Source organism: Aythya fuligula, chromosome 4, assembly GCF_009819795.1.
Source record: "Aythya fuligula isolate bAytFul2 chromosome 4, bAytFul2.pri, whole genome shotgun sequence".
NCBI lineage: Eukaryota > Metazoa > Chordata > Aves > Anseriformes > Anatidae > Aythya > Aythya fuligula.
In genome coordinates, this window is record NC_045562.1 from 70,268,789 (window position 1) to 70,295,185 (window position 26,397).

A 26,397-nucleotide genomic window follows, 5' to 3' on the forward strand; every position below is an offset into this window, starting at 1 on the left:
GTTGTTTTTTATGTGAATATTTTTTTTTTTTTTGTCTAGGAATGATGGGAAGTCTGAAAGGACCTTAGCTCAAGAATCTTAGCTAGAATCTTACTTAGCTCAAATCCTTCTTTCTTTCTTTCTTTCTTTCTTTCTTTCTTTCTTTCTTTCTTTCTTTCTTTCTTTCTTTCTTTCTTTCTTTCTTTCTTTCTTTCTTTCTTTCTTTCTTTCTTTCTTTCTTTTTTCTTCCTTCCTTCCTTCCTTCCTTCCTTCCTTCCTTCCTTCCTTCCTTCCTTCCTTCCTTCCTTCCTTCCTTCCTTCCTTCCTTCCTTCCTTCCTTCCTTCCTTCCTTCTTTTTTTTTTAATATTTTTTTTTCCATTCAAAAATCTTATATTAAAATACTCATCTGCATTCACTTCTCCTAGTGAGTCCTCTAAGATTGTAAACTTTTCCTAAAGGTCCAATACCTTGCAGTCTGCCCAATAAATTACAACTCCCTTGTAATGAGTTACTGTTATAATGAAGACTCACTGGCAATGCAGTGTATTTTAATAGACAAATTACTCTAAATTAAGTTCTAACCATCTGTTCCATTCTCATTTATGACTCTAAAAAGAACATATTTTAAAATTATATCATTTAAAAATAATGTAAATGATTGAAGCATGCAGTAAGGCTTCTACATATTTGTTCATTCAGTGTAGCATACTTATGGTAATAGTGATGTTGCCTCCTTGCTCCAGGCATGTATGAAGGAGAAAATGGTTAATGCCTGATACAATAAATTTGCAGTTATTATGACGCATTAAGTATGTCAAAAAAGATATTTTACTCCTAGAGAGTTACACTGAATGTAAATCTCTGTATTGGAGCATCCTGATGGGATACCTGGAGGCAAAGCTTTAGCTAATTCTACAACTTGTAGGGGGTTAAGGATATCAGAGACATTAAATGCTGACAACTGTAGTTTTAATATGCTGGGGAAATGGAGCTATTCCATATCACTTTCTGTATTTGTTAACAGTTATGCCACCACCAGGGATCTCACTAGGATTTATAGAGAAAGGACATGCTGATAGCTATTTAGAGGGAAAACAGTAATTTTTTTTTTTCTCCTGCAGATTCATTCCATAGTAAATTGTGGTACAGATTGATAGAGAAGCAAGGAAGTGAATAGAAAAAAAACACGATATACTTGAAGATGCAACAGAAAGGCCAACAAAATCCGTATTCTTTCTATTGCCTTTCTGGTCTATCTGTGCCCCCCATGTTTTAAATGTATTGCATTAAATATTCATATTGATCTCATAAGCAAGATTACTTTATTGTGGTTGATTTTGACTTTAAAATAATTGTCAACAGACAGAGAATATTTCTCCCTGACTTCATGTGACCATGGTACTTGACTGGGAGGCCATTCGGTGGAAGTAGATGACAGCAGCATTCTTTCCATATCCTTTTTCTCCTGACAACAGTGGACAAGTTTCTGATCTCAATGAAACATAACACAAGACCAGCAGAAGCTAAGATCTGAATCTTGCAGCTTGCTACCGTATTTAAGTAAAGGACAACATCAATCTCATCTATTTGCTGTTTCAAATGTAGCAGCTTAGCCTAGACTCAACAATCAGGCTGCCTCTGTAGGCAGCTTAGAGTTTCTTCTGTGTATTTTTAGGATTTTTTTTTTAATAGGATGAGTTTCCTTTTTTTTTTTTTTTTTTTTTTTTTTTAAATAAGATGAGGTTCTTTGTACTTTTGGAAGTACCACTGTCTATGGAGACAGTCAGTTTGACTGAGGCAGGCCAGATGCTACGCTGTTAGACAGCTAAAGTTAGATAAGAGGAAGGCCAAAGTTAGCATTTACTCATAGCACTCCATTTAACGTCTCCTTTTCAATCATTTGCAGAATGACATCAACGATTATAAAGGGAACATCTGCTGATGGCTTTAGGAGGTATTAAGTTTGGAATGACTAATTTAGCCATATAATTAACAGAAATATGGTTTGTTTGGCAGAATAGGAAAACCACACTATAGAGATACTGATGATAATTGTGAAGGCCAGTAATAGAAATGAAAATGTATCACTTCAGTTCATTACATGTCTGAGTCTGTCATTCCAAAGTAAGTGCCTCTTAAAACCAGATGCTCCCTCTGTAATGTTTGATGTGTGTTTATAATGGATGGACAAAGGAGATATTACATCTTTTGTTACCACTAAGTACCAAGGTCAAATTTGGTAAATAAGCAATTATTTCAGAGTTTTAATTATATATGAAATCGTTCTGTTTAATTCCTACAGAAATGTTTTTGCCCCTGGAAGGATTTTCTAGAAGGTAGCATTTTAAAATTAGCCATCTCTTTTCATGTGTGCAGACATACACATTTAAAAATATGCTTTATTTCTAACCTGGTAAATATTAGGAACATAACTCAGATCTTCTCTGGTTTGGCTGAGGGTGGACTGCAAACTTAGTAAGATACATGTGGATGTTTTCACAGTATAGCATAATGAAACTTTGACAGAGATGTTTCTTCTCTAGAATATTAATCAGTGGAATTACAGGATATTTTAACATAGGAAAAACTGTGATTTTAGTCTATCTAAATAAAACTTCTTGACCTTTTATTATTTATTATTTTTTTCCTAAGTCTTATGAATTTATTTTTCTAGTTCCTTATTTATTATTTAATATGTGATTTCATCGCATTCCATTCAAATTGATAAACTAACCTTGTAACACTGAACACGTGCCAGTATACAGTTAAGAGCTGTGATTAAGGCTGTTTATCTGTGGTTCATTCTTTTCCATTTTCCACCCCAGTGTTTGTAGTATTTTGTTTTGACAAGCTTTTAAAATTTATTTTCTTTCATGTGTTTTAATTAGGAAAAAATGCTACAAAGGGAATCTTGCATTTGAGAAAAGAAAGGCAGAAACTTTCCCTCCACTTGTTTTCAGAACTTCCCTAGAGGTTTTTTTTTTTTTTTCCAGTTATTTGCACTTTTCAAATCAACTTTTTGTTCAGTCTCATTGAACTTCCACTTTTGGTGGATTTCTGACTGTCTGATGTTTTTCCATTAATCCCAGGAGGAATGGATTCATCATCAGAGCAGAGGTGAGGAGTTGAAAGGTCATGGAAAATGAATGTTCTGATATTATTCCATAATTTATAGTGTGGATATTGCTGTTATACAAATGGAATCTGTTGGTATAGATGCGTATATTTTCAAAAGAATTGAATGGCTGAGTTTTTTCTCAGTGGGAGCTGAAATTCTGCTTGTAATTCTGTATGACAGGCTCATTCAAGCTTTCTCAGTGAAAAGAAGACTGGTCAGAAAAGCACAGTACAACAGGAGAAACAGAAAACTGAACATTTTCAAAATTAGTGAAGTTTGTTGGTTTTTTCTGTTGTTGAATTTGGTCCATTAACAATGGCTTAACTATGTAACTTAAAGCATACGTTTTCTCTTCTGAAAGTTCTTTACTAGTGGAGAAAACATGTTTAATTCTCTTCCTGTCTAAATTTTCCATTTTCTATTTAGGAGGTGATAAGTTTGGGGCCATAGTGGCTGTTACTGTTCCTTTCTATGCCCTTTGAGAGCTCAAACTATGAAATGAAGCCAAAGCTGCAGCTGCAGCAGCAAATATGCACTTTTTAAATGAGAAACATCTTGCTGATTTCCTCCTCCCTTCAGTAAATTTGTGTATAAGATGAAGAATAACACATCATGTAACAATTAGGCCAGAATCTATTAACATTTCAGTTGGTAGAAATGAAGTTAAATACAGGTATAACAACTTTTTCATATATTCTGTTGTTGTTGTTGTATAAACTATTGTACATATACCATTGTATGTGGCATTCTGCATTCAGAAGAAAAAATACCTTCTTCCATTTTTTCTGTACGTTAAGTTTTTACTCTTTGGTTTTATATGATTTTTTAAACTGGTAGCAATTTTATACACATCCAACACGTTGGTATAAAATTTTGCTACATTTCAGTTAATAATTTTATATAAAGAAAGCTTAGCTTCAGTGTGTTATCATAACATTTGTTATTTTCCTGTCATGTCAGCTTCATGTACTTCTTCAGTTTGATTAATTCTAACATTTGTCCATTGGAGGGGTAATGATTTATTGTGTGTGGAAATTCCACAATACCCTATTTTTCTTTGACAGCTGTATTTATTCCAGTGAGCTAATTAATGGGAATCCCAGTTGCTAAGATGATTTTCTGATGTGTTGACAAAACCCAGTGGAACAGCTGACAACTACACACTGGGCTTTCAGGAAGAAAAAAATGGTTTGTTTTCTTTTTTTCCTCCCCTGCTCTTCAGGTATAGAATCCAAGGATTGTCCATTTGAGAGCACAATGAATACAGCTGAATCTTTCAGTTTCACTTAAAAATACATTTATTTATTTATTTATTTATTGTAATAGTTTATTTTTAAAATTTGTCTATATGACTATTTGGCTAAAAAAAAAAAAAAAGGCAACTGAAGCTAAAATAATTATATTCTACTGTGGTTCTTTTTTAGCTATCTGAGCTACTTCCCACAGTGGATTAAGCAATGTGATTATAGTGATTAATTTTCTTTCATAGTCTTCTTTATACAGCACTCTGTGATCTGATACATAGAAATCTTTCATCTAGCAGTTAAAGGCAAGACATAAGTATGGCTGCAAGCAGAAGACAGAAATATTTAAACTTGCAATTAAATGCAACTTTTAAGAGCAGGATGAACTTGACCTTATTTTTGAGCATCTCACTACATTGAGGGTAATTAATAATTGACAGTTCTCATAGAAAGTGACAAATTGATCATAATTTAGAATCTTGAAATCAAAATTGGATGCCTTTGAAAAAAATATTTTTTAGCACAATCAAAAATTAAGACTGACAACACTAATTTATAGTAAAAAGAAAAAAAAAAAGTAAAAAAAATAAATAAATGTCCCAATATGAGATAGAAAGAAGTTCTTTGGTCCATGTTATTTAGAAGTCGGATAATATAATTGCAGTGGATTCTTCTGGTCTTAACAGTCTGAATGTACAAAGAGCTGTTCAAATAACACATGAGTACAAGCAGAAGATAAAACATTTTGAAGTGAAGGATAACATTAGGGAGGCAGTCTGGTTTAGCAATTAGTGCATGGATTCACAAGTCAAAAATTCTACATTCTATTCCCATATCTGACATTGATTAGCAAGTCACATTAGGACTTATTATCAAAAGTCAGATATGCAGCTGATCATCTAATTAAGATCATCATGCTATTAGCATAACTGCATTTGCAAATCATGCATGCAGAGCTTTAGCCTTTGTTTAACCTTGATCTGTGATATGAAAGCAATCTGTGTTACAGACTTATACAACCCTCTTATTCTACGATTTGAGCAGCTCATTTTTTAATATATTTAATCTCATCAGATTCTGTCAAACTCAGTAATATTACTTATCCCCATTTTAAGAAATTGGAAATGCAGCACAGAAATATGAGGATTGGATTTCAAAAGATGATTAAGCATTTAAAGATGCAGATAACCAATTAATGACATTTTTTTGTCCCAAATAAGATCACATCCTTAACTCCTATATTTATTTTTAAGACTTTTTTAGTGCCTAAAGTGCTTTAGAATTAGGTTCTGCATCTTGTGAGGTCTAAGTTCAGCTGGAAATTATGTCCACATTGGCAAGTAGCAGAGACCAATAGAAGTAGATTAATAAAATGAAATAGTCAGTACTAAGGATTTAGCATTCACATGTTTTAGGGGGCTTTAATTCTGGGCTAGTTTTAGTCTTATCCTGTGGACTGAATGCTTCCCAAAGCTCACCTTCTGATTACTTCCATTCCAAAATTCAGTTTGCATGGGGCTCCAAGACTAGTCCATAATATGAATGAAAGCATGGTGAATGGGAATGATCAGGAAATTTGCTTCAGAAGATCATACCCAAGGTAAAATATTGACATACACTTTCTCTGTGATTATTAGAACCAAAGCCACATAACAATTATATTAAGTAATTGAATTTATCTCTGCAAAGCTGGAGAATATTGATATCCTGACCTGAAAAGCTTGTATTAGCAAGTATGTTTGGTCATCTAATAGGTATGGTGAGATTGTTTTGTAGTAGCACACTGAAAAGCTGGGTAGAAACAGTTAAAACTAACTTGAGAAGGGATATACTTGATTTATGGAATGTTAGCCAAATAACAAAACAAATACTCAGCTCCAGTCCAACTTTGAAAATAGTGCTGCATTCTGGGAGTTTTTTAGTAAATATTCCAAATCTTTCTTGGCCAAATTTATGAGAGAAAATACTAATTTTCCATCCACTGAACTACTTTCTCATTTTCATAAATTTTCCACCTGATGAGAAAATGAAAGAAGAAATATCTTCTTTTAATATATCTAAGTATATAGACAAAAAATGAAAGGCTTTTATGACATAAAATGCACTTTCATCTAATAAGGGAAATTAGAGAGAAAAAATTTAAAGAACAAATATGATCAGCCAGGTAAAAATCCCCTGGATTTGCTAAATCCACTAGCTACTGTTTCATTCTTTTAAATTAATTATTTTTTTCACTCTTACATATTCTCTTTCTCTCTATATGATGAACATATGAGAGGCGCTCTGTGAACTCATATTCCTAACCTAAATGTTCCATTTTTTTTTTCCAAAATATGAATTAACTTCTTTTATCATTGTACATATAAGAAAACACCTGTCCATGTGACATCCAGGGATGTCTGAGATTTTCTATGCTGTCTAGATTTCCTCCCTTTTTTTTTCTCATGCTTTGGTTACACTGAAGAAATAAATACACTTGAGCATTACTCAAGAGAGATCAGTGAAAGAATGCTGGAAATAAGAGAAGGTACCTCATTCCTCTAAAAGCCTTTTCATACCCTGAAATATTACATCAGAGTGAAAAAAAAAAACAACACACAGGATATAAACAAGAGATACTGAAAACAAGTGAATGAATTGAATAGGGTCAGAGGTTAGTACCTCAAAAAGAAAAATCTGCATGGATTTTAGATCAAAACTACTTCTATGTATCTGGATTTATTTTATTTTTTTTCCCCTAGGACCTCAGTTATGAGGTAATTATATTGGATTTCCAGAATTTCATTTTACTTTTTTTTTGCCAAGTTCCTTGGTGAAAATCTGTCTTAATTCACATCCTTTATCTATCTTTGAGTGTAAACTAACAGTCTTGATGACTTGTATAAAATACTATGGATAACTCAAGGCAGTCTTGTATCACTCTAGAAAAGCAAGCTACTTCTAGAGATTTTCCAGATGTTACTGTCTGAAGGTTTTGTGATGTGTCTCTTCAGAGGCTCTTTGTCTGATGGATAAAACAAAGGTGATAGATTTTTTAAAAGTATATGACCCTTTTCTCTCGGTACTATACATGTAGTATCCTCAGCCATCCTTTTAGTACTATTGTACTTCTTAATATTGTGCTTATAACTTATTTCCAGTTACACTATTAGCATTATACATATTACCCTAATTGAAGAACAGTTTTTGAAATCTGATGTAGCCAAAGAATCCTGCTGAAGAGCTCAAAAAAACCACCCTCATGGTGGTTTTTTGCATTCGCATTCACATTTCCAAAGGGGTTCATTTAATTCTTGTCTATTTTCTCTCCTAATATCCAGCGGGGTAAATCCCAGAGGCTGTCCTTGCTTCAGGTGAGAACTTCAATTCACAGTATGTCACCATCCTACAAAAATCTACATTCTGTAGCAAACTTCTGTTTCACCGATTATCCCTGCAGTAGAAACTTTCTGATGTTATGCTTTGTTTTTCATCTGCACAAATACATCTGCACAGCGTTTTTTTGTTTGTTTGTTTTTGTTTTTAAATATTAGGAGACACTCAGATGCCATGACAACAGTTAGCACTAGTAGAAGCTGAACAGATAATTGTTTAACATTTTTGAGAGTTACTGCAGGGGTGAGACAAAGAGGTGGACACATTTTAATTATCTTTGTAACATCTACCCGTTTGCTCTTTTCTGTATTCTGCCTGATATAAATATATGCATATTGCCCTCATTCTGGACTATGCTATTGTAATCCAGACTCAGCAATATGAGCATACACCTGAACCATTCTGGCTCATGTATCTGGATCTTCTCTCCCCAGAAACCAGAGCGTAAGGAGATCTGATGAGTCCAGGCCTCACCCAGGTCTTATTGAGATAGGAAAATGGCCAGGGTGCACTTCTGAATCCAGAAGCTGGGAAAACCCTTGCAGGGACTGCAGAGTACCTCCTATTTCTGCTCCTTATCTTCATGACAGATGCCAAGATGGTGTTTTGTTCACTGTTTAGCCTCCATTTTCTGCTTTATTTTCAAAGGGTGTGAGAGAGCAGCAGTGAGAAGGGCTGCCTCTTGCTTTTTCCTGGCTGTGGTAGCCTGGGTCAGGTGGACAGGGGATGGGAGAGGAGATTACAGTGTCTTCATGCAGACTGGAAGGCTCCTGAGAAAGCACATGGCTTGCTTGTAGCAAAGGAGCAGATCTACAGCCAAGCCTCAGAGGTCAAGGAGAGGATACATTCCTAGAGACCCAGAGGGAGACTGTGTGAAGGCTGCTGCAACCCATGAAGGCAGCGCGAATTGCTGGACTCCAGAGCATCTGGAAGGAGAGACTCGTTCTGAAAGGAAATAGAAAACAGGGGGAAGATTTGTTTTCAAAACTTTTATTTAGTCTGCATCATCTGCAGACTTGATCTGCATTTGCTTGATTTTAAGGGGTTGTCTGTGCTCAAAGAAAACACAAAGATTAGAACCGCTTTAGTGTCTTAGGGCATGCTCACTCTGCAGATAAGATTGGTTAGTACTACCTCAAGGCTCAGACTTCCTCAGAATCACAACATAACCTCATAAACGCAAATGTTTAGATATAAGCTTTCTGAGATGGAGGCCCCCTCTTCCTTATTTGGAAAAGACTATAGAAATATTAGTAAATTATCCCTGGGGTAATTTATTTGGCCAGGCCTGCTGGTAGCAGGAGACGAATAGCTACTATAATGGACTAGATACCATGGAAAAATAAGCTTGCTGTTCAAAATCTTGAAGTTGATCTAATCTATGATGACAGCTAGGCTCTGGTTAGTACAAGAAATCTAAGAGCATACTCTAATACTGTTTTCTTTCTTCTTCAGTCTTTGCATGTTTTTCCATCTGTAGATGCTAAAATCAAACACTTAAGTTCTCCAGAAAAGCAGCTATCTTATAATCCACACCATGAAGTGTTTTTTACATTCTGTTTATCAGATAATTAATTTATAAAATCTGTGGTTTGACATTACAAATTCAAGGATTTATGAGCCCCCATAGATTGGCCAACTTCTCTGCTGTCCTGCACCCTCAGACAATACTAGCACGGTCCAATAAAATGAATGCCAAAGTTACTGGATGAAATTATCAACAAAAAACATTGATCTATGAACTGTGCATAAAGCATTACACACAACCTTTCTTTTTTAAACCCTTCCCTTTGTGTTTTGGGACAACTGACAGTGTTACTGAACATGAACTGAATCTAGATGTCACAGCCTTTGTAGAAGCACTACAACCTACATTCAAACCGTACAATTCTTATAAAAGAATTAAAGTTGCACCATACTTTGCTTGTTACTATCTGTTGTATTACACCAGCCAGATGAGATGACAAGGGATTGGTGTTAGAAAGTAAAGGTTAGCAAAAATTATAATACTTATTGTCTGATTTGACATATTTGATAGGACATTTTTGAAAGATCCAACAAAGAAAGCGTGTAAATAATTCGATACTGTGAAATTATGCGATTTCTGTGATAATGGTTTGGGCTTTGTGTGTAATATGTCTAGACTTATCTTCATAAATGACTATGTAATTCACCATAGATTTTATGAACTGTTGTCTTCAGAAATACAAATTTATTTTATTTTATTTTGGTGGGGAAAAGGCAGGTCAGGCAATACTGTCACCATTGTAAGCATTGCAAAGGTAGCTTCTCATGCTAAGAATAAGAAAACATCCAAACATCCTCTCACCTGCAGTTTCAAGGACATGACTGTATGTATTTATATCAGTTTTTATAACACTAGAATAACAATTAAAGGGAAAATATTGATACTGTCACTGGGGATGATCCAAAATTTGGCAGATATGTGCTTCTGTAAAATCTTTCACTGTCGGCATCTCAGTATCTCTGACTATTTTTATTCACAAGTAGTAAAAGAGAAAGGCTGCTTACACAATCTAATTTGCCAAAAGTAACTTAGCCAAGAGAACTGTCAAAATCACTATTAAGATAAAGACATCTGTGTCTGAATTAGAACAGCAGGGAAGGCAAATGCTGATGTAGCTTCTGAAATAGTGAACATGAAAAGTAGGAGATACAAACATGAAAGAAAGGTGTTAAACAGAGTATTGGTAGTGACTACTGAAAGCTTGTTAAAAGTCCTAGAGAAAGACTTCAGAACTTCCAGAAAAGGCAGAGGATCCACATCTGGAAAAAGGTAAAATTCTTTTTCTTTATATCATACTACAGAATACTATAAACATACAGTATTTGAGGAAACTGTGTATTCTTGGAAAATTTGATGACAATACTAAATCAGTGGGGTAACTGGCAAGACAAACAGCAAATCTGGTCTCCAGGTAGACCTTCATAATCTTGAGAAGATCAACATCAAAAAGTTCAACAAGGAGTCCACAGTTCTGCCCCTGGGGCAAAATAACTTGTGCATCAGCTCAGGATGGAAACCAACAGGCTGAATGGAAGCACTGCTGAAAAGAACCTGGGTATTATTTTGGACCCCAAGCTGAATGAGAGCAAGCAGCACTTTCTCATCATGAATAAAGCAAAATGCACACTGGGCTACAACAGGATTTGCAAGGCCAGAGGACTGATGGATGTTATTACACCCTGTACTAAACATTGGAAGGTCACACAGATTACTGTATTCAGTTCTGAGATTCCCAAATCAAGAAGGACGCTGAGAGACATGAAAGGGTCTTACAGAGGCCTATCAAGACAAGTCAGACTACATGATGTATGAGGAGAGCTGAGTGAGCTCAGACTAAACCGAGCTTGTTTAGTCTAGTGAAGAGGAAGTTAAGGGCAATCTGGTAGCCTACAAAAACTTGAAGGGTTCTTCCCATCAAAGAAAAACAATGCCCAAATTCTTATTGATAATGCCAGATGAGGTAGTAAGGGACAAAGGCCACAGGTTGTACCTTGGGAAATTCAGATTGCTCAGGAGAAAGAACTGCTTCATAAGGAACAACATTACAGCTGGTTAGCCAGGTGGTGGAAATTTTCACCCTTGGTCCTTTAAAGACTCAGACAGACAAAACTGGCTTGACCTAGCTGGGGTACAGCCCAGCTTTGAGTAAGAGGTTGGACAAGAGACAGCCAGAGGTCCCTTCCAACTTGTGTTTCTAGGATTCCATGAAATAAATTGATTAAATATTTTTGATTAAATAGATTCATTAAATATTAAGTATTGTCCATTAAAAATTTAGGAATACATTCTTGTACTTACCACATAGGTTTGCTGAGTCAAAACAATCACTAAAGAACATGATTTTACCTTCTATATACATCCAAGATTAGTGTTCAGTTTGCACTGCTTTTCTGAGCATTCATTATCAACACTTTTAAATTTCCAATTTTAACTGGTCTGCCTTTTTCTATTATAGTAATTCTAGAGACAGCTAGGAACGCGTTATATTATAATGGTCATATAGGTCAATTACTGTCCATATAGCAAACTAAAGGTGAGAAAGGGAAGAATGCAAATTATCACTGAAGTCTTTACCCAGTTCTACACTTATTTACCTCTCAGTTTTATTAACCTGTAGCACTTTCATGTAATATATATATATTTGCTTCTAATAATGCATTCAATTCATAATTATAAAAATGACATCCAAACAGCTGCTAGGACAGTTTCCCAGTACCTGTAAGTGACAATATATTCAGTAAACTGCATTGTAGCTTTGCAGAACAGGTTAGGACAAGAAGTGAAGAATAATATCCTTTCTTAATGGAATCCACAAACAGAATTCAGGGTGGTTAATTAAAATGTTGTCTGGCCAATGGCTTTTCTATTGACAAAAGAAATTACAATATGAGTTTTACATATTTTAAAATAATAGGTCAGATTCTTATTATATTCATGCTGGCATAATCATAGGGTATTTCTGTTGATACTTATTCATATTTATACCAGTGCTTTAGAATTAAAAATCCATTCAAGCATTTCTAGCAATACAGTGCTTCCTAGAACAATACTTTACACTGATTTAGTTTTAGAAGTAAAAGAAGTAAACGAGCAGCACAGCTTCCCAAAATATAAATTGATATCAATTTATCCTTTATTTGTAGTTAATGCAGAATATAATGGAGAAAACTTACATTATCTTTGTTGAGGTCACTTTTTCATTGTAATAACTGATAAATAAAATTCACATTCAGGCACTTATGATTATTAATAATGCAGTGGTCTGAAATTGCAGTAAAAATTACAAGGAATTATATAACCCGTTATATAAAGAGCAGTTTTCTTCAATTTCAAAATAATAAACTTTCTAAAAAATGAATTTCACTTTCCACAATACTGGCCAAAATAATCATTTAGAAAAATAAATAAATCTTAGTTTTCATGTTTCCCTTACTTTTGCTGAGAATCAAAGAGTGAATAGAGCCATTTATTTAATTCATTATTTCTGGATAATAGCAAGATTCTTGTTGTGGACAAGGAGTCTAGCCTGTGGTCAGAAACAAAAGTCTAAACAAAAAGTCTGTGCTGTCCTTTACTACCCTTAAGGTTTTTTGTGCTCTTTTATATGCCTTAAAATCTATATTTTTTTCTGCTGTCAAAGCTGTTAGTTTTGTTGAAAGCTTCTTCCTGTACATTTGGTCATATTTATAAACAAGTTATAAAACAATTATTTATATATGCAGCATCATGTCTTTATTATAAATTCACAATTGCAAATGTTTTAAATGAGGATGTATTTGACTCCTTCAACAAAATGTTGGTAGTGTTGTTAATTAAGAGAATCCAGTTGATAGGGGTTGACTTTATAACGCGTTTATAAAATGCTGTAAAAAATGCTTTGCAATATTGCTTATTCTGTGAGGGATTACAAAATATGTGAAGTTTCCTATAATAAACTCAGTGGGCAAGCTTTTAGTACTCTGCAGTATTATTTGTGTTCCATGCAGAGATTCTGAACAAGCACATGAACATTTCTATGTAAGTTACTGTCATTGATCAATGTGCAGAGATAGCTGCATAGAGTTTTTCTCAGAACTCAAAATAAGACTGTGTTAGCATGGAACTGTTTCTGAACTAATAGATCCTGTCTCTCAGTCAATTAATTACCTTCATGATCACCTGTGCATTTAGCTTTCGTATCTCTTGTTTCAGACAGAGATCGGTTGGTGCTAAATCAAGGAATTCTGCATTGTATTCCATCAAATGCCACAGCCGTATTCTGTCTTCCATTGAAATCAGCCCTAGGTCACCCTCCTTTACAAGCCTTCATTTTGCTATTACATACCCTGTATTACATATGAAAGAAACCACAGATGTGTAGAGAACTTATGAAAGTATTAGATAAGTGAAAGTTTTGTGCCTGAAGTGCTGGAATAAGATCTGAAACAATGCCATAGGACCATAGGATACTTGAAGTTATAATGGACCTCATGAGGTCTTTAGTGCAACCTCCAACTCAAAGCAGGGTCAGCTTTGAGCTCAGATCAGATTACTTAGTGTTTATCCAGTCTCATCCTAAAACCTCCAAGGAAGCAGACTGCACTGCATCTCTTGGCCAACTGTTCCACTGGTTGACTGTTGTCACAAATAATGGACCTTTTACTGAATGAGTTATGTGCAGAATCTGATATATGAATGACTTTTCATGAAAGACCAATTCATTTTTAATATTATTCACATGACTTAAAAATGCAACTCTTAAAACTCCACAGGTATCATTTAAGTATATTAGTATATTTAAGGCCTTTAAAAACAAACAGTCAAACAAACAACAACAACAAAAACACAAGAGAAATCAACAAAACTGATGGTGAAGTGTTGCCTTGATAGTGACTATTTTAAAATTTAATTTGGTGGTCTTCTACAGTGTTGCCAGAGAAACATGGCATTTCTACAGGGCAAAAGAAGCATCAAGCTGGTTTTAGAAAGTCAACACGTATCGTACAGGCTGTACACCCAATGTAAAAAATGAATAATGGAATGAAGTAATATATTAAGACATTTCTTTTTTATATTGTGTGTGTTTGCACAATACCACAAAAATAACCTGTGTGGTACTGCAATGAAGCTGTAGTACGCTGTATATTAGATTCTCTTCAAAGGAATTTTTTGTTTGAGTTAGAGGTTTTCTTGCAAATATCAAAAGTAAATTTAAAAGCAGGGATTCCCACAAGTGTCTGAGTCAGGTCTACAAGGTTAGCGTATTCTAAATATTCAGCTTGTTTCAGAGTTCTGCTAAGTCATGTATACTGGACAGTCCAATCAGCTAATGCTGCTGCTGCAGGCACTCTGCAGATTAGCACAGGGCTCTGAGCTGGCCCTCATCCCGCAGCTCAGAATACCAGCCTGATGAACAGGTCAAAGAAGCTGTTTTTCTGCCGAGATCTGTAGAGTTTTGGAGGATGGAAAAAAGGCAAATTAGGCTTTTCAGTACTAAAAGTGACTTAAATATAGATGATAGAAGAATGCTGGAGCTGTTTCTTACTGAGCAGTGTCACTGTGGTCAATAAAGCTGGAATTTTTCCTTATCTTGGTCTGAATTCTCAATGAGCCCTGAATTAAAAAGCAAAGCAAACCAAGAAGCAACAAAAAAACAAAACCCAACACCCTTGAAATGGGAATCTGTAAACTCAAAATACAGGGTGCAGCAGGTTGAACTACCAGCAGGTTGAACCTTGATTATAGACATCAGTGAGAACATTTAATGAAGTGCACCTGGTTTTAGATTCAGTAACAGATAAAGATACCTGAATCAGTTACTTATGTGGGCTAGGTGTCTGGCCAACAGAGCCTAGTAATACAGTTAGTGGAGACAAGAGAGCTACTCATTGGCTATTCATTTGGTCAAATACAGGTATGTATTAAAGGGTGAGCTGAACAGTTCTCTAGACTATAGTGACTATAATGATTATACCTCCATTATACAAAGTGGTAATTCACATATCTAGATCATATGCATACGCATATTTTACATGCCTTAGTCTGCAAACTAAATCCTTATCCCAAAAGATAAGTTGAAATTCAAAGTTGCCTTAACTAGTATTGCAACATCCAGTATTAGGAATGCTTTGTATTGTATTTTATAAAGTCTTCTAAATTGACACCATAACATTTTCATGGTACAATATTCTGCTGCTTACCACTCTGATATTCAGATTTTATAATTTAGAGGGTTTTGACTGAACGTAAACCTTTTGGCATTTTTGAGTGCCCATAATCGTATGTGTATCCATGGTAACTGCAGGAGAGAAAGTATGGGTGTTTAATCCTTCTTAAGTAATACAATGTTATGTTTTTCTTGTACACAAAGAGATGCTAGCTATTCAGAAGCATATTAAACAGCCTTCACATATCAAAGTTGTACTACTTACCAGCAAAATGGATTTTTTTTTAGTAAGGTTTTAATGTAAGATAATATTTTAGGAATAGAGAAACAAAATTTCTCGAGCTTCTGTTCTGAATAAAGGTGGGCAAGCTAACTTCAGATTAGTCATTTTAGTCCAATCTCTTTTTCTTAACCTTACAGGTTAATTGAAAAGTCTTAACTAATCATGCCAATCTCATTGCTTACCAGCGAAAGCACTAAATTATTCTGTGGCTAATCAAAATGGAATTTACACCCTTTTAATGCACTATATTCCTGTGTAATAGCCTAAACATGTTCATATAAATGTTTTCATATACTGTAAATGATGCAAGAATCAACATGATACTAAATGTACTGCTCTATCTTTAAGTAGAGCTTTTTTTTTTCTTGTTTTATTATTTTAGATTACCAAAAATACAGAACACTCTAGAAACAGTTATGACCATTATTTAAAAAACACACACAAAACATTTTTGTTTTATACTTTCAATCTTTCACCCTCTGAATCTTAGTAAAGCCTGCAGAAACTGTAAGACTGTTTTCTTATTGACAAGAAAAAGCAAGAGTTGTACACAAACACAAACAAAATTAAATACAAGTTCAGCACTGATGTTTAAGTAAAATAAGCTTTGTCTGCCTTAAGCATTCAGGGACCATAGAGGTATGCACATGGATGGAAAATAGGTGTAAAAAAACCACACAGACTTTAAAAAATATGTATATATTGCTGCGAAAGAAAAAAAAAATCCAATTCTATATACATGCAAAATGGTTTCTAAATGGAAGTTTTTCCCCCCAGTTTTTCATGAGTTTTCATCTGTTTTTAATGGGACATGCACACCAAAGAAGGAATGCAAGCAGAGATTCTGATGCCACAGCAATTTTTTTCTCCAACTACTGGCCCACAGAAATTTGGCATCTGTGGCTTCCCAGCCATGAATGTAATTCATTGAGTGGAAATCTGTTTGTTTTTGGGGGGGAGAGTTTTTCTCAACTATGAGATACTAAATTTGATGTTCTGTCCTTCACAATGTCAGAGACTGATCATGCTTAGCAGGGTTTCCATTAAAAGAAATAAGATTGGGAGTTAGTATTTTATGACATTATTAGGTGTCTTTTTTTTTTTCCCCTCCTTCAGCAATGAGGGTGGCAAGTGATGAGAGGGGGAAGGGAAGATAATTAAATAACGTCTAAATTTGCTGTATTTTGTACAACAATTTCACTGTGTAAACCAAAAAAGATAAGAGTAAGTTTGTAGGTTCTGAAGATTTTATTCCTCCTGAGAACTCTATTCCTCTATAGAACTCTATAAGTGCAGAGAACTTATTGTAAATAAGGAATGGTCTGCTATAGGAATGTTAACAAAGAAAATTTCCATTCTGGACCAGGATCTGAGAGTGAACCTAAGGACTATAATCCAGTTTCCATCTACCTGCATACTTTGAGGAAAGAATCCTTCTCCAGTTTTTCAAACTTCAAAGTCCCTAATTAGCAAAGTAGTAAGGTAGAAAAGTAAAATATCTAGGCTCAGCTGTTTTCCTTTGACTGTATATTTAAGTTGAAGAGTCTGATAACCTCAAAAAATGGGAGTAATGGTACTCTAGAAGAAGGATTAACTGATTACACAAAATTGTAAATCTGGAAGACATCTCAGATGCTCAGTACAAAGCCTCATGAGGTACTATTCTAAGAGAGAATCAACTAAACTTTTCTCGTTTTTGATATTTCTTTGTGTAATCCATACTTAGAAACCTCAAATGACTTTCCAAGTTCATGACTTCCGACGATTCAGTCTTTCATCATTTAGTAAGTTTTCCTTATAATATCTGAGCCAAATTATTCTGCCTGCATGTATTGTCCTATTCCTGGAGCCATTCATAACATGTAGTCATGGAACTAGAATGGTCTAGTCTGGTGATGTGCCTTTTGGCAGTAATTTCTGTTTGAGAAGAAGAGTCTGATCTCCTAAATAATTCTGTGCTGGATGCAGAACTAATTGCTATGTACTCAGTTTAAGTGTTCTCCTGGAAGTGTCACAGTATGTTTCAATATATGAATTTAGCTGGATCAGTAATTTGGTGATAAAGATAACCACAGAACCAATTGAAGTTTAAAGATAGTAGTACACAATTTTATATTAACAGTTCTATCTGCAACGTATTCTAATACTTATGGGAAATGTTTATAGCCTCTAGAAGGCTGCATGAGCTGGAGACATCACCCACTTCTGATGTATGTAGACTATTCTCTAAGGAACCTGTGGATCTGGAATTCTGAGCATAGGAGGGTGAGAGGTGGATGTAATTCACATAACATCCTACAACAAACACTCAAAAAAATGGTGTAAAAATATCCACAGAGTCTCTTTGCCCGTTTTCTTAGGGGACTCTGGCTCCTGGAACAGAAGTAAATTATGGGAAACATGGATGTTTTCACTGGGAAGAATATAGGACAGAGGAAGAAACCTTGGAAACAGAGGGTACAACCATGTCTAAATAGTTAATCTGCTACAGTGTTCCCCAAATCTATCCAGACATACATGAATTGTTGATTATGGGTGCTCAATCCATGTATATTGAATTTTCAATAGATTCCATTTTGCCAGGACAATAGGGAAATGAACGTCATTTTAGACATCACAGTTTATGTGTATCTTGGCTTTTCTTGCTGATTTACCATGGGTAGGAGGCAGAAGGGAAGGAGAAATTTCCGTTTAAAGTGCCACAAAGCTCAAACTACTTTGTTGGTAACACCCTCCTGGTGGACAATAGCTTATGTCACTTAAGCTATGATGGCCTGGGATTCTCATCTGAAAAATAACATTTATTTTTTTTTCCATATGCTGTACCATCTTATTAGATATCTGTGGAAGTACTTCAGTGACATTCCTCACAATTTCAAAAGAAGACTCTGTGCAAGACTTTCTTCATGGTTCATTGTAAACTTTTGAACTTCCTCTGCTGATCAGCCACAGTAGCATTTGTTAACCTTATAAGCATGGCACAAAGCCCTTATTTTTCCTACAGGCATTTTAAAAAGGTTGTAGGGAAAATGATTTAAAATAAATATTAAATATTATTTCTTAATTGGGTCACTGTATTAAGAATAATTCTTCATAGACAATTTAAATAATTTTAGTGAGTTAAGTATATGTACTGTGTTACAGAAGATGTATGATTTAACTTTAATAATGAGATTTTTATTTGGGGGTTTTTACTCTGAAGACAGCTAAGAAAAATTTCAGAGCTTCCCAAAACCACTCTTTCCAAAGAAACCACAATGTTACAGAGCCCTTTCATCATCCAGCATACGGTACCGTAGAACACAAAAATATACACTGTACTACTTTAAATTAATTCATATTTGCAGGAGACAGTCTGTGTGAGTATGTGCAATTATGAAATGCAACTTTTTTTTCCTCTTGACTTTTTTAGCTGCCTCACCCCTTTTATTTGAACACATACATATGGTGTGTGAGAGTGAGCAAGCTCTCTGTAAATGTTTGGAAGGAGCATCTGTCAGACAATAAAACTTACAAGAAAACATGCTTCTCATTTAAAGGGTATTCACTAGAACTATTCCAGCATTGGAATCAGTTCATTTGTATAGCTTAGAGGCATTAATAAGAACAGAGAACTGTAAAGTCACCAGAAAACCCGAACTGTTAGTAAGAATCCAAGGTATTTTTTTAAAAGCATTTCGTCTATTCGGCATTACAAGCTTCTGATAGGAACCTGAACCAGCTGACACACAGGAAACCTCTGATAGTCCATCCAAAAAGATTGCAAGTAAGAAGATGGCATGCTTTTTGCAAACCTGGAAAGTCTAAAGATTACAATAATTGTTGGACCAAAGGGACCCTCTTCAGGCATAAATAGCAAGACTCCTACTGTCTTCTCTTGCAGACCAACTCAGCTGCCAGCAAAAGCAGGTGCTCTCCCCCTACCAGTGCTCCAGAGGAAATATTTAGTGAGTATTCACTGCTCTTTTTACAAAATAATATATTATTAGTGTTTTAGTTATGTTTGCATAGTTCTCTCAAAGGAAAAAAGCATTTAAAATTAAATTTTTAAGGCTGTTATTTTAAACAATTGCTTGAGTTCAACAGCCTGATGCAATTATCATATTAATTTAAAAACAAAATTTGCACAGCCTATGACAGCAACTTTTAAAAAATATTGGTTTTTAATAACTCTGTAGCTTTAACAATCTGAAGCAATTGCGATGTATTTTTTAATGCACAAGTTATGACAGCAAAGTAATTTATATATATTTGAAATGTATTTGATTTTAAATGTTATGCCATAAAACAGTCTTTGTAGGACACAAATTTAAAATAAATCATTTCTTTTGGCAAAGTAACCTGCAATTTAATCTTTAGAAGAATAAATATACCACTAATGTTTTCCACAGAAACAGTTGCTACTCTAATTAATTCAAGATGTGACTCTAATAAGATTTCAGAAGAAAATCAGAAACAGATTTTTTCTGAGGTAGTACTATGAACGAGGTTAAGATATTTTTATTTTCATTAGAAACACTTGTCCCAGGTAGAATTACGGATTTGTAGTATATAGCCTGGAAATATCAAATCCAAAAGCATTATAATAATGTTCTTAGAAGCATAACAATTTTAGTGTTTGGGATATATGTTTTCTTTTTGTTATATCTTATGCTCTGTTACATTTTATTAGGTAACTCTTTTCAGTTTTGAGTTTAGAGTGACTAATACGTCTGACTTTTTTTTTTTTTTTCCTTTTCACGTGGAAGGGAATGGAAAACTTGATGTTTGTCTACTGCTCCAGCAAAATTATCTGGACATTGCTTGTAACAATTCTAGGTTATGCCAGCAGCCTGCCTGTGCGTGATGATTCTATTTGCACAGCAGAGGAACTTGCAAAGTACAGCATAATCTTCACAGGGAAATGGAGCCAGACTGCTTTCCCTAAGCAGTATCCACTTTATAGGCCCCCAGCACAGTGGTCATCAATGCTAGGTAAGTGAAGTATGTATAGTTTTAAGATCAGATAAATCTCTTGACCACTGTGATTTTTATTTATTTATTTTTTTTCCTCTCAATAGTAAATTTTAATATAACTAATTTTAAAAGAAAGAAAAGAGCCAAAGTTATTAAGAATGAAATGCAGAAATTGAAGTATCCACAATGCTTTCAAAAATCTACAACTGTTTTCAATTGACTTCTGTTTTCAATTGGTTACAGCTGAAATAAACAGTGATAAGTCAAATGTTTTAGTGTTCACTCATTTTTATACACAATTTTTCTTTTTTTAACCTCAGAAATAAAACAGAGAAACTGAAGAAATAGGGGCAATCTAAAACAGACTTTTATGTCATGCAATGTATTCACTCAAATAGGTGTTACTCATAGTTCTGACTACAGCATGTGGAAAAAAAATGAATATGCCAGCAATGGTGTACGTGATTTTGCTGAAAAGGGTGAAGCATGGGTATTAATGAAAGAAATAGAAGAAGCTGGAGAGAAAATTCAGAGTGTACATGGAATCTTCTCTGCTCCTGCCATTTCCAGTGGTACAGGACAAACTTCCACTGAATTAGAAGTGCATTCAAGACATCCCTTAGTAAGTACATATGCACATACTAATATTTAAAGTTTTTTTTAATGGTTACATAAAATTAAATATTTGAGTTCTCATTGGTAAGTATAAGATAATGCAAAAATGTTACTATAAGAGCATGTCAAATTGCAGGGATCACTGTATGGGTTCTATAAAGCAGAGGTGTATAAAAGACCATTTCCTTCAAAAATGTTATGTTACAATTACAATAACAGTGACTGGAATATAACTGATGCAATCCTGATGGGTTGTTTTGTTTCATTAGGTTTCATTCGTTGTACGAATTGTGCCAAGCCCTGACTGGTTTGTGGGTATTGACAGCCTAAATCTCTGTGAAGGAGACCACTGGATGGAAGAAGTATCAGTAGATCTATTTCCATATGACGCTGGAACAGACAGTGGTTTCACATTTTCCTCCCCAAATTTTGCCACTATTCCACAGGATACAGTTACAGAGGTAGGTGTATATACATAGTTTAGTACCCTGTACTATTTTGAGTCCTCCCTTTAAAGGATAACTATCATTTAATTAGTCAATGGATTCTCTTGTGAAATTGATTTCTGTATCTGAGAGTGCTAATGCTCTCTCTACATGGATTTATTAATAGCTGATAACCCTACTGATCTTGTTCATTTTCTATACCTTGTTATTTTATTGAGTAAATGTAGATAGATCATAAAAAAATGGCTTACATGTAAAGTTATTTATGTAAAATATGAGCATTTTAACATGGTTTTTAATAATTCTTAAAAATATAGGAAAATAAAAAGATTCCAAAAAGGCTTGGCATGACTAAAAGTGTCTAAACAGGAAAATTCTAAGTTGAGAATTGTAAGTACTGATTTGGGGAGGAGTTTTCAGTAGAAAGTATTGCTGAAACCTGAAACTGCTACATTTGAGGGAAAGGAGCTAATGGAAAGCAGAGACATTCTTCATTGCTACTGCAGTGACCCCACTTCCAGTCTTTTTTTTCTTGCTTTTTGCTTTTGTCATTTATGGGTGGTGGGAAACAGAGCATCCTGACTCAAAGGTTTTGAATACTATAAACATTCAGTCAGTCCTTTCCTTAAGGTCAGTTCTTCTAAAGCCAAATGCTGTTCTAATGAGCAGTGAGAAAAAGAACAGAGAAACTGGAAAACAATCCATCTGGCCTCCTATACCCACATAACAGCTGCTACAGCATACCTAATATTATTATTTAATAATCTTGTATTTTGTCTTGTAATAATATCCACTGCTTCCCATCAAACCATTCCAAACATATCTCTGTTTTCATTACCTCCCGTTCTAGTCCTCCATCCAAGGATGGCACAATTCATTGTGCCCAATCCCAAAGCGTTTTGGGCAAAAATTCTGGGATTACCGGCATTAGTCTGGAGAACTGGGATTCAGAGAAACCATTTTAATGCAATTTGCTTGCCAAAAAGAATCAACATGATGTGTAAACATGATTTTCCAGTTATTTCTTACTAGTATGATGTAGTTTCTTTAAGGTTTCCTGTTTATTTCACAGATCACTTGTTCCTCCCCAAGTCACCCAGCAAATTCATTTTATTATCCCAAACTCAAAATTTTGCCGCCTATTGCTCAAGTAACAATGGTGAAATTAAAGAAAAACCAGCTGGGTCTTCCTATACCTCATCTTAATCAGCCAGCTAAAAGTAATGAAATATTAGACACCATCTCAGGTAAGTGATTGGCACTTTGATATGCTCAATTCTGTTATTTCTATTCATTCAGAAAATATGTGGAAATCTGGCGGGGGATGTGGATGAAATAGGTGATTAGGCAGAATATTCTATCTGCATTGCAATAGTTTCCAGACTTACATATGGGAAATAAAACAAGCCAGTTGACATAAAAGAGAATCCCTGAAAAAATAAGGAATGGATTTCATATTTGAGCTGTAGTTCAAAGGGTTGGGTTATATCCACAGTGAGGGTTACTCAAGCCTTAGTATCACTATAGGTCAGTGCATTTTATGAGCAATAAACAATATTTGATCAGAGACAAAGTTTCACAAATTCTTTGCAACTTCGAAGTAAGTACTCCCGCTTAAATTCTTGCATGATGATGGAAAAAAAGAACTAGTATTGTTGTCTCTGGGTCAGAGGGCTTAGTAGCTATGTGAAATATGAATTGAAATAATTCAATTGATTTGGAGATATTTGTGATAGCAGCAGACATTCTGACAACAAAAACACTGTTCTTTCTTTTTTCTTTCCTTAAAAATTTACCCCAAAAACTCATTTAGGTAGAGGTGACGTTCAAATATTTGGCTCAAGTCAGTCTGAAGGGTAATTTTCTAATCTCCAAAACAAAAAAAATACTATATCTGTTCCAAGGGAAAGATACAAGTTAGTGTCTACCTATTCTCTTTATAGTCTTCTATAGGTATTCTCTTAGGTATTCTTTAGGTATTCTCTTTATAGTCTTCTAGTGATTTTTAATAAATTGTAAGAGGAATGGTTAAGAATAAGAAGACTGACATCCCAAATACCATTAAGTGGGCAGCAATGGGCTAAATCCCCAATGTATTTCTAGAATATCTGCTATGTTCCAAGAAGAGCTTCTCCAAAATAATTTTAAAGATTGAATGCCTCTAGCTTTGTCCTAAAGTCACCTTATAATCACAAAAATAAAGCTAATTCTCCACACATGAATTATACTTCAATAAGTGTCTCTATCAACTTATGCTTAAATGTATTACTATTAGTAAACAAGACATATTCAAAGTGAGCGCTTCAAATCACATTTTCAGTCACGTCTTTCCCACAACATTTGAAAGGAACATTTGGCCCTTTTTAGCATTTAAATCTAAAACAATTCATTTAAAGTACAGTATTTAAAAAAAAAAATAATTAAATCCTACATCCTCATTTTATAGTATATTAACCAGTAAACCAGTCTATTCAAAAATATATTCCTGAAGCAAAAGGACAAATTTAATCATCAGAGATCAAACTGTGTCACTTGTTCCTGCTAGAAGCATGGGTATTGGGTTCAGAAGTACTGGGTTCCATTGTAATGCCAGAAATTTATACCAGAAGCCACACATTTGATACAGTAAATCTTGAAGCTGGTTTTGTGCACAGCTATTTTATCCACAACTGCTGTAATACACAGATTTAATGCAATTTCCTGTGACAAGCAATATTTTTATTTAACCAGTTAATGAATAAGCACCTATATTTTTAAAACAGATAGCTTCAATGAAAGTACACAATATGAAAAGTACTTTAGAATTTCTGATTTATTTAGTTCCAGTATTAAATTAAATTAAAACTGTATTGAAAACACATTTAGTATTAGAAGGCTTGTATTTACAGAATATCTTTATTGGTAAAGGGAATTGTAGCTTACATGCCAAAAAATATTGAGAAGATTTACTGATTAGAAAGTGTGACTTTTGTTACTTCTGAAGCAAATTGGAATTAGAGTTCAATGGAATTTGATATGAACAACTACAGGAACAATATACATTGCCAAAGAAATACATGTATACATAAATAAACCAGATAAAACCTTTAATCCTAGTGTTTTTAGTAAGCTATGCAATGGCAAATGAGTTATAAAATTGACAGTACATGTTCTTAGAAATGTAATCTTTTGAATGCAATTACTTTAAAAATAGTTTTCTTTGATAGGAATTCTATAGTTTCAATTCAATAAATAATCTGCTGCACTACTGATGTAGTACCTCAGACAGTCTCTAGACTGCAACAATAATAGTACCAATGTCCCTGGGTTTAGGAGCTGAAAGCAGACTTTTTATTTATAAGATGACATATGGATTTTATTAATATCAGATGTATTTTTGTATAAGAAAGGACACTACTTGATCATCATTCCTTAATGCTTTGCCAACTATGTATTTGCCTTAAGCACAAATTTATGTAGTTACCTTTTTATTGTGTATATTGCAGAAACACCACTGGACTGTGAGGTTTCCCAATGGTCTTCCTGGGGTCTCTGTAGAGGTCCTTGCAGAAAACCAGGGACCAAGATCAGAACTCGTTTTGTACTTCTTCACCCTGCCAATAATGGAACTCCTTGTCCAAATCTGGATGAAGAAACAGGATGCGAACCAGATAATTGTGTCTGAAATAAATAAAAGATAATAATTTAGTTAATTTAAAAGCAGGATAAGTTTAACTAAATCTAAAATACATGTCATTCAATGTTCCTTATAATTCAGGTATGCTGCACTATTTTGCGGAAAAGATATTAGACTGGTTTTGAAAGTTGTTTAATATCAAGTTTCTTTGGGGGTTAAATTTTTAAGGTTTAGTATGACAACAGTTCTTGACCATTTACAGACCAGAAAACCCAAATAAATCTTTGTTATAAATATACTGTAAGTTCTTCGAGTACCCTCTAGTGGCAGAAAAGAAGACATTTGGAAAGATTATGCTTCATACATGTAAAAATCTTTCTATCACAAAATCTAAACTGGTAACATTCTTAAATGATGTAATTTGTTGATTTACAACTATTTATACCTAGAAATTAATTTTTTTCTCTAAATTATGTTTATTATAATTTATTGGCATTTTTGTTGTCTTTCTAAACATGTTTTACTTGCCTTTCTTCAGAAACTATTTACATAAATCAGAGTGACCAGATGTTTGCAGTATGGCTAAGAGAATAATATGACTGAGTAAACTTGTCTTGAGACTTATGAATACATGAAAATGTCTTTTTTTTTCTCCTCTCAAACATGAGAAGAATACATATCATGAGGACACTCAACAATAAAATTACTAAAAAAAATCCCAGAAGTTTGGATACTAGTACAAAAGTTGTGAACTTAATTAAAAATGTTAACTGAGATTTAAGACCTGACTGATAGTTGGTGAGTGTCGCCCATTAGAGAGTTGTCTGAAAAATAACTGTTAAAAAGTTATCACTGTTGACCATAACATAAATTATATAATTCTCTTTGTATGTGCAGTAAATGTCTTCATGTTCCTTTAAATGTATTTGCTGTTATTTGGGTCATCCTAGCCTTTGCACAGAGAAAACTTAATGATATTTTAATATTATCTAAGACTGAGGTATACACAGATCTAACAAAACGCAGTATGTCAGAAACTGCTCCAGATGGCAGGTTTTAATGCTCAAATAACTGTTATAAAATGAATGTAA

The 26,397-nt window shown here is 34.2% G+C and overlaps 1 protein-coding gene across 2 annotated transcripts; it reads left to right on the top strand.

Moving 5' to 3' along the window:
- The first annotated feature begins 3,049 nt into the window (after window positions 1-3,049).
- SPON2 (spondin 2) lies at window positions 3,050-25,743 on the top strand. Of its 2 annotated transcripts, XM_032186888.1 has the most exons (7): window positions 3,050-3,097; window positions 19,557-19,620; window positions 20,422-20,647; window positions 21,028-21,251; window positions 21,514-21,705; window positions 22,763-22,937; window positions 25,176-25,743. In XM_032186888.1, the coding sequence occupies exons 1-7, from the start codon at window positions 3,075-3,077 to the stop codon at window positions 25,352-25,354; spliced, it is 1,083 nt and encodes a 360-aa protein (XP_032042779.1). In that variant the 5' UTR covers window positions 3,050-3,074; the 3' UTR covers window positions 25,355-25,743. The 2 variants fall into 2 exon arrangements, with proteins under 2 accessions (XP_032042779.1, XP_032042777.1); XM_032186886.1 differs by lacking the exon at window positions 3,050-3,097 and having other exon boundaries at window positions 19,453-19,620.
- Window positions 25,744-26,397: the final 654 nt, after the last annotated feature.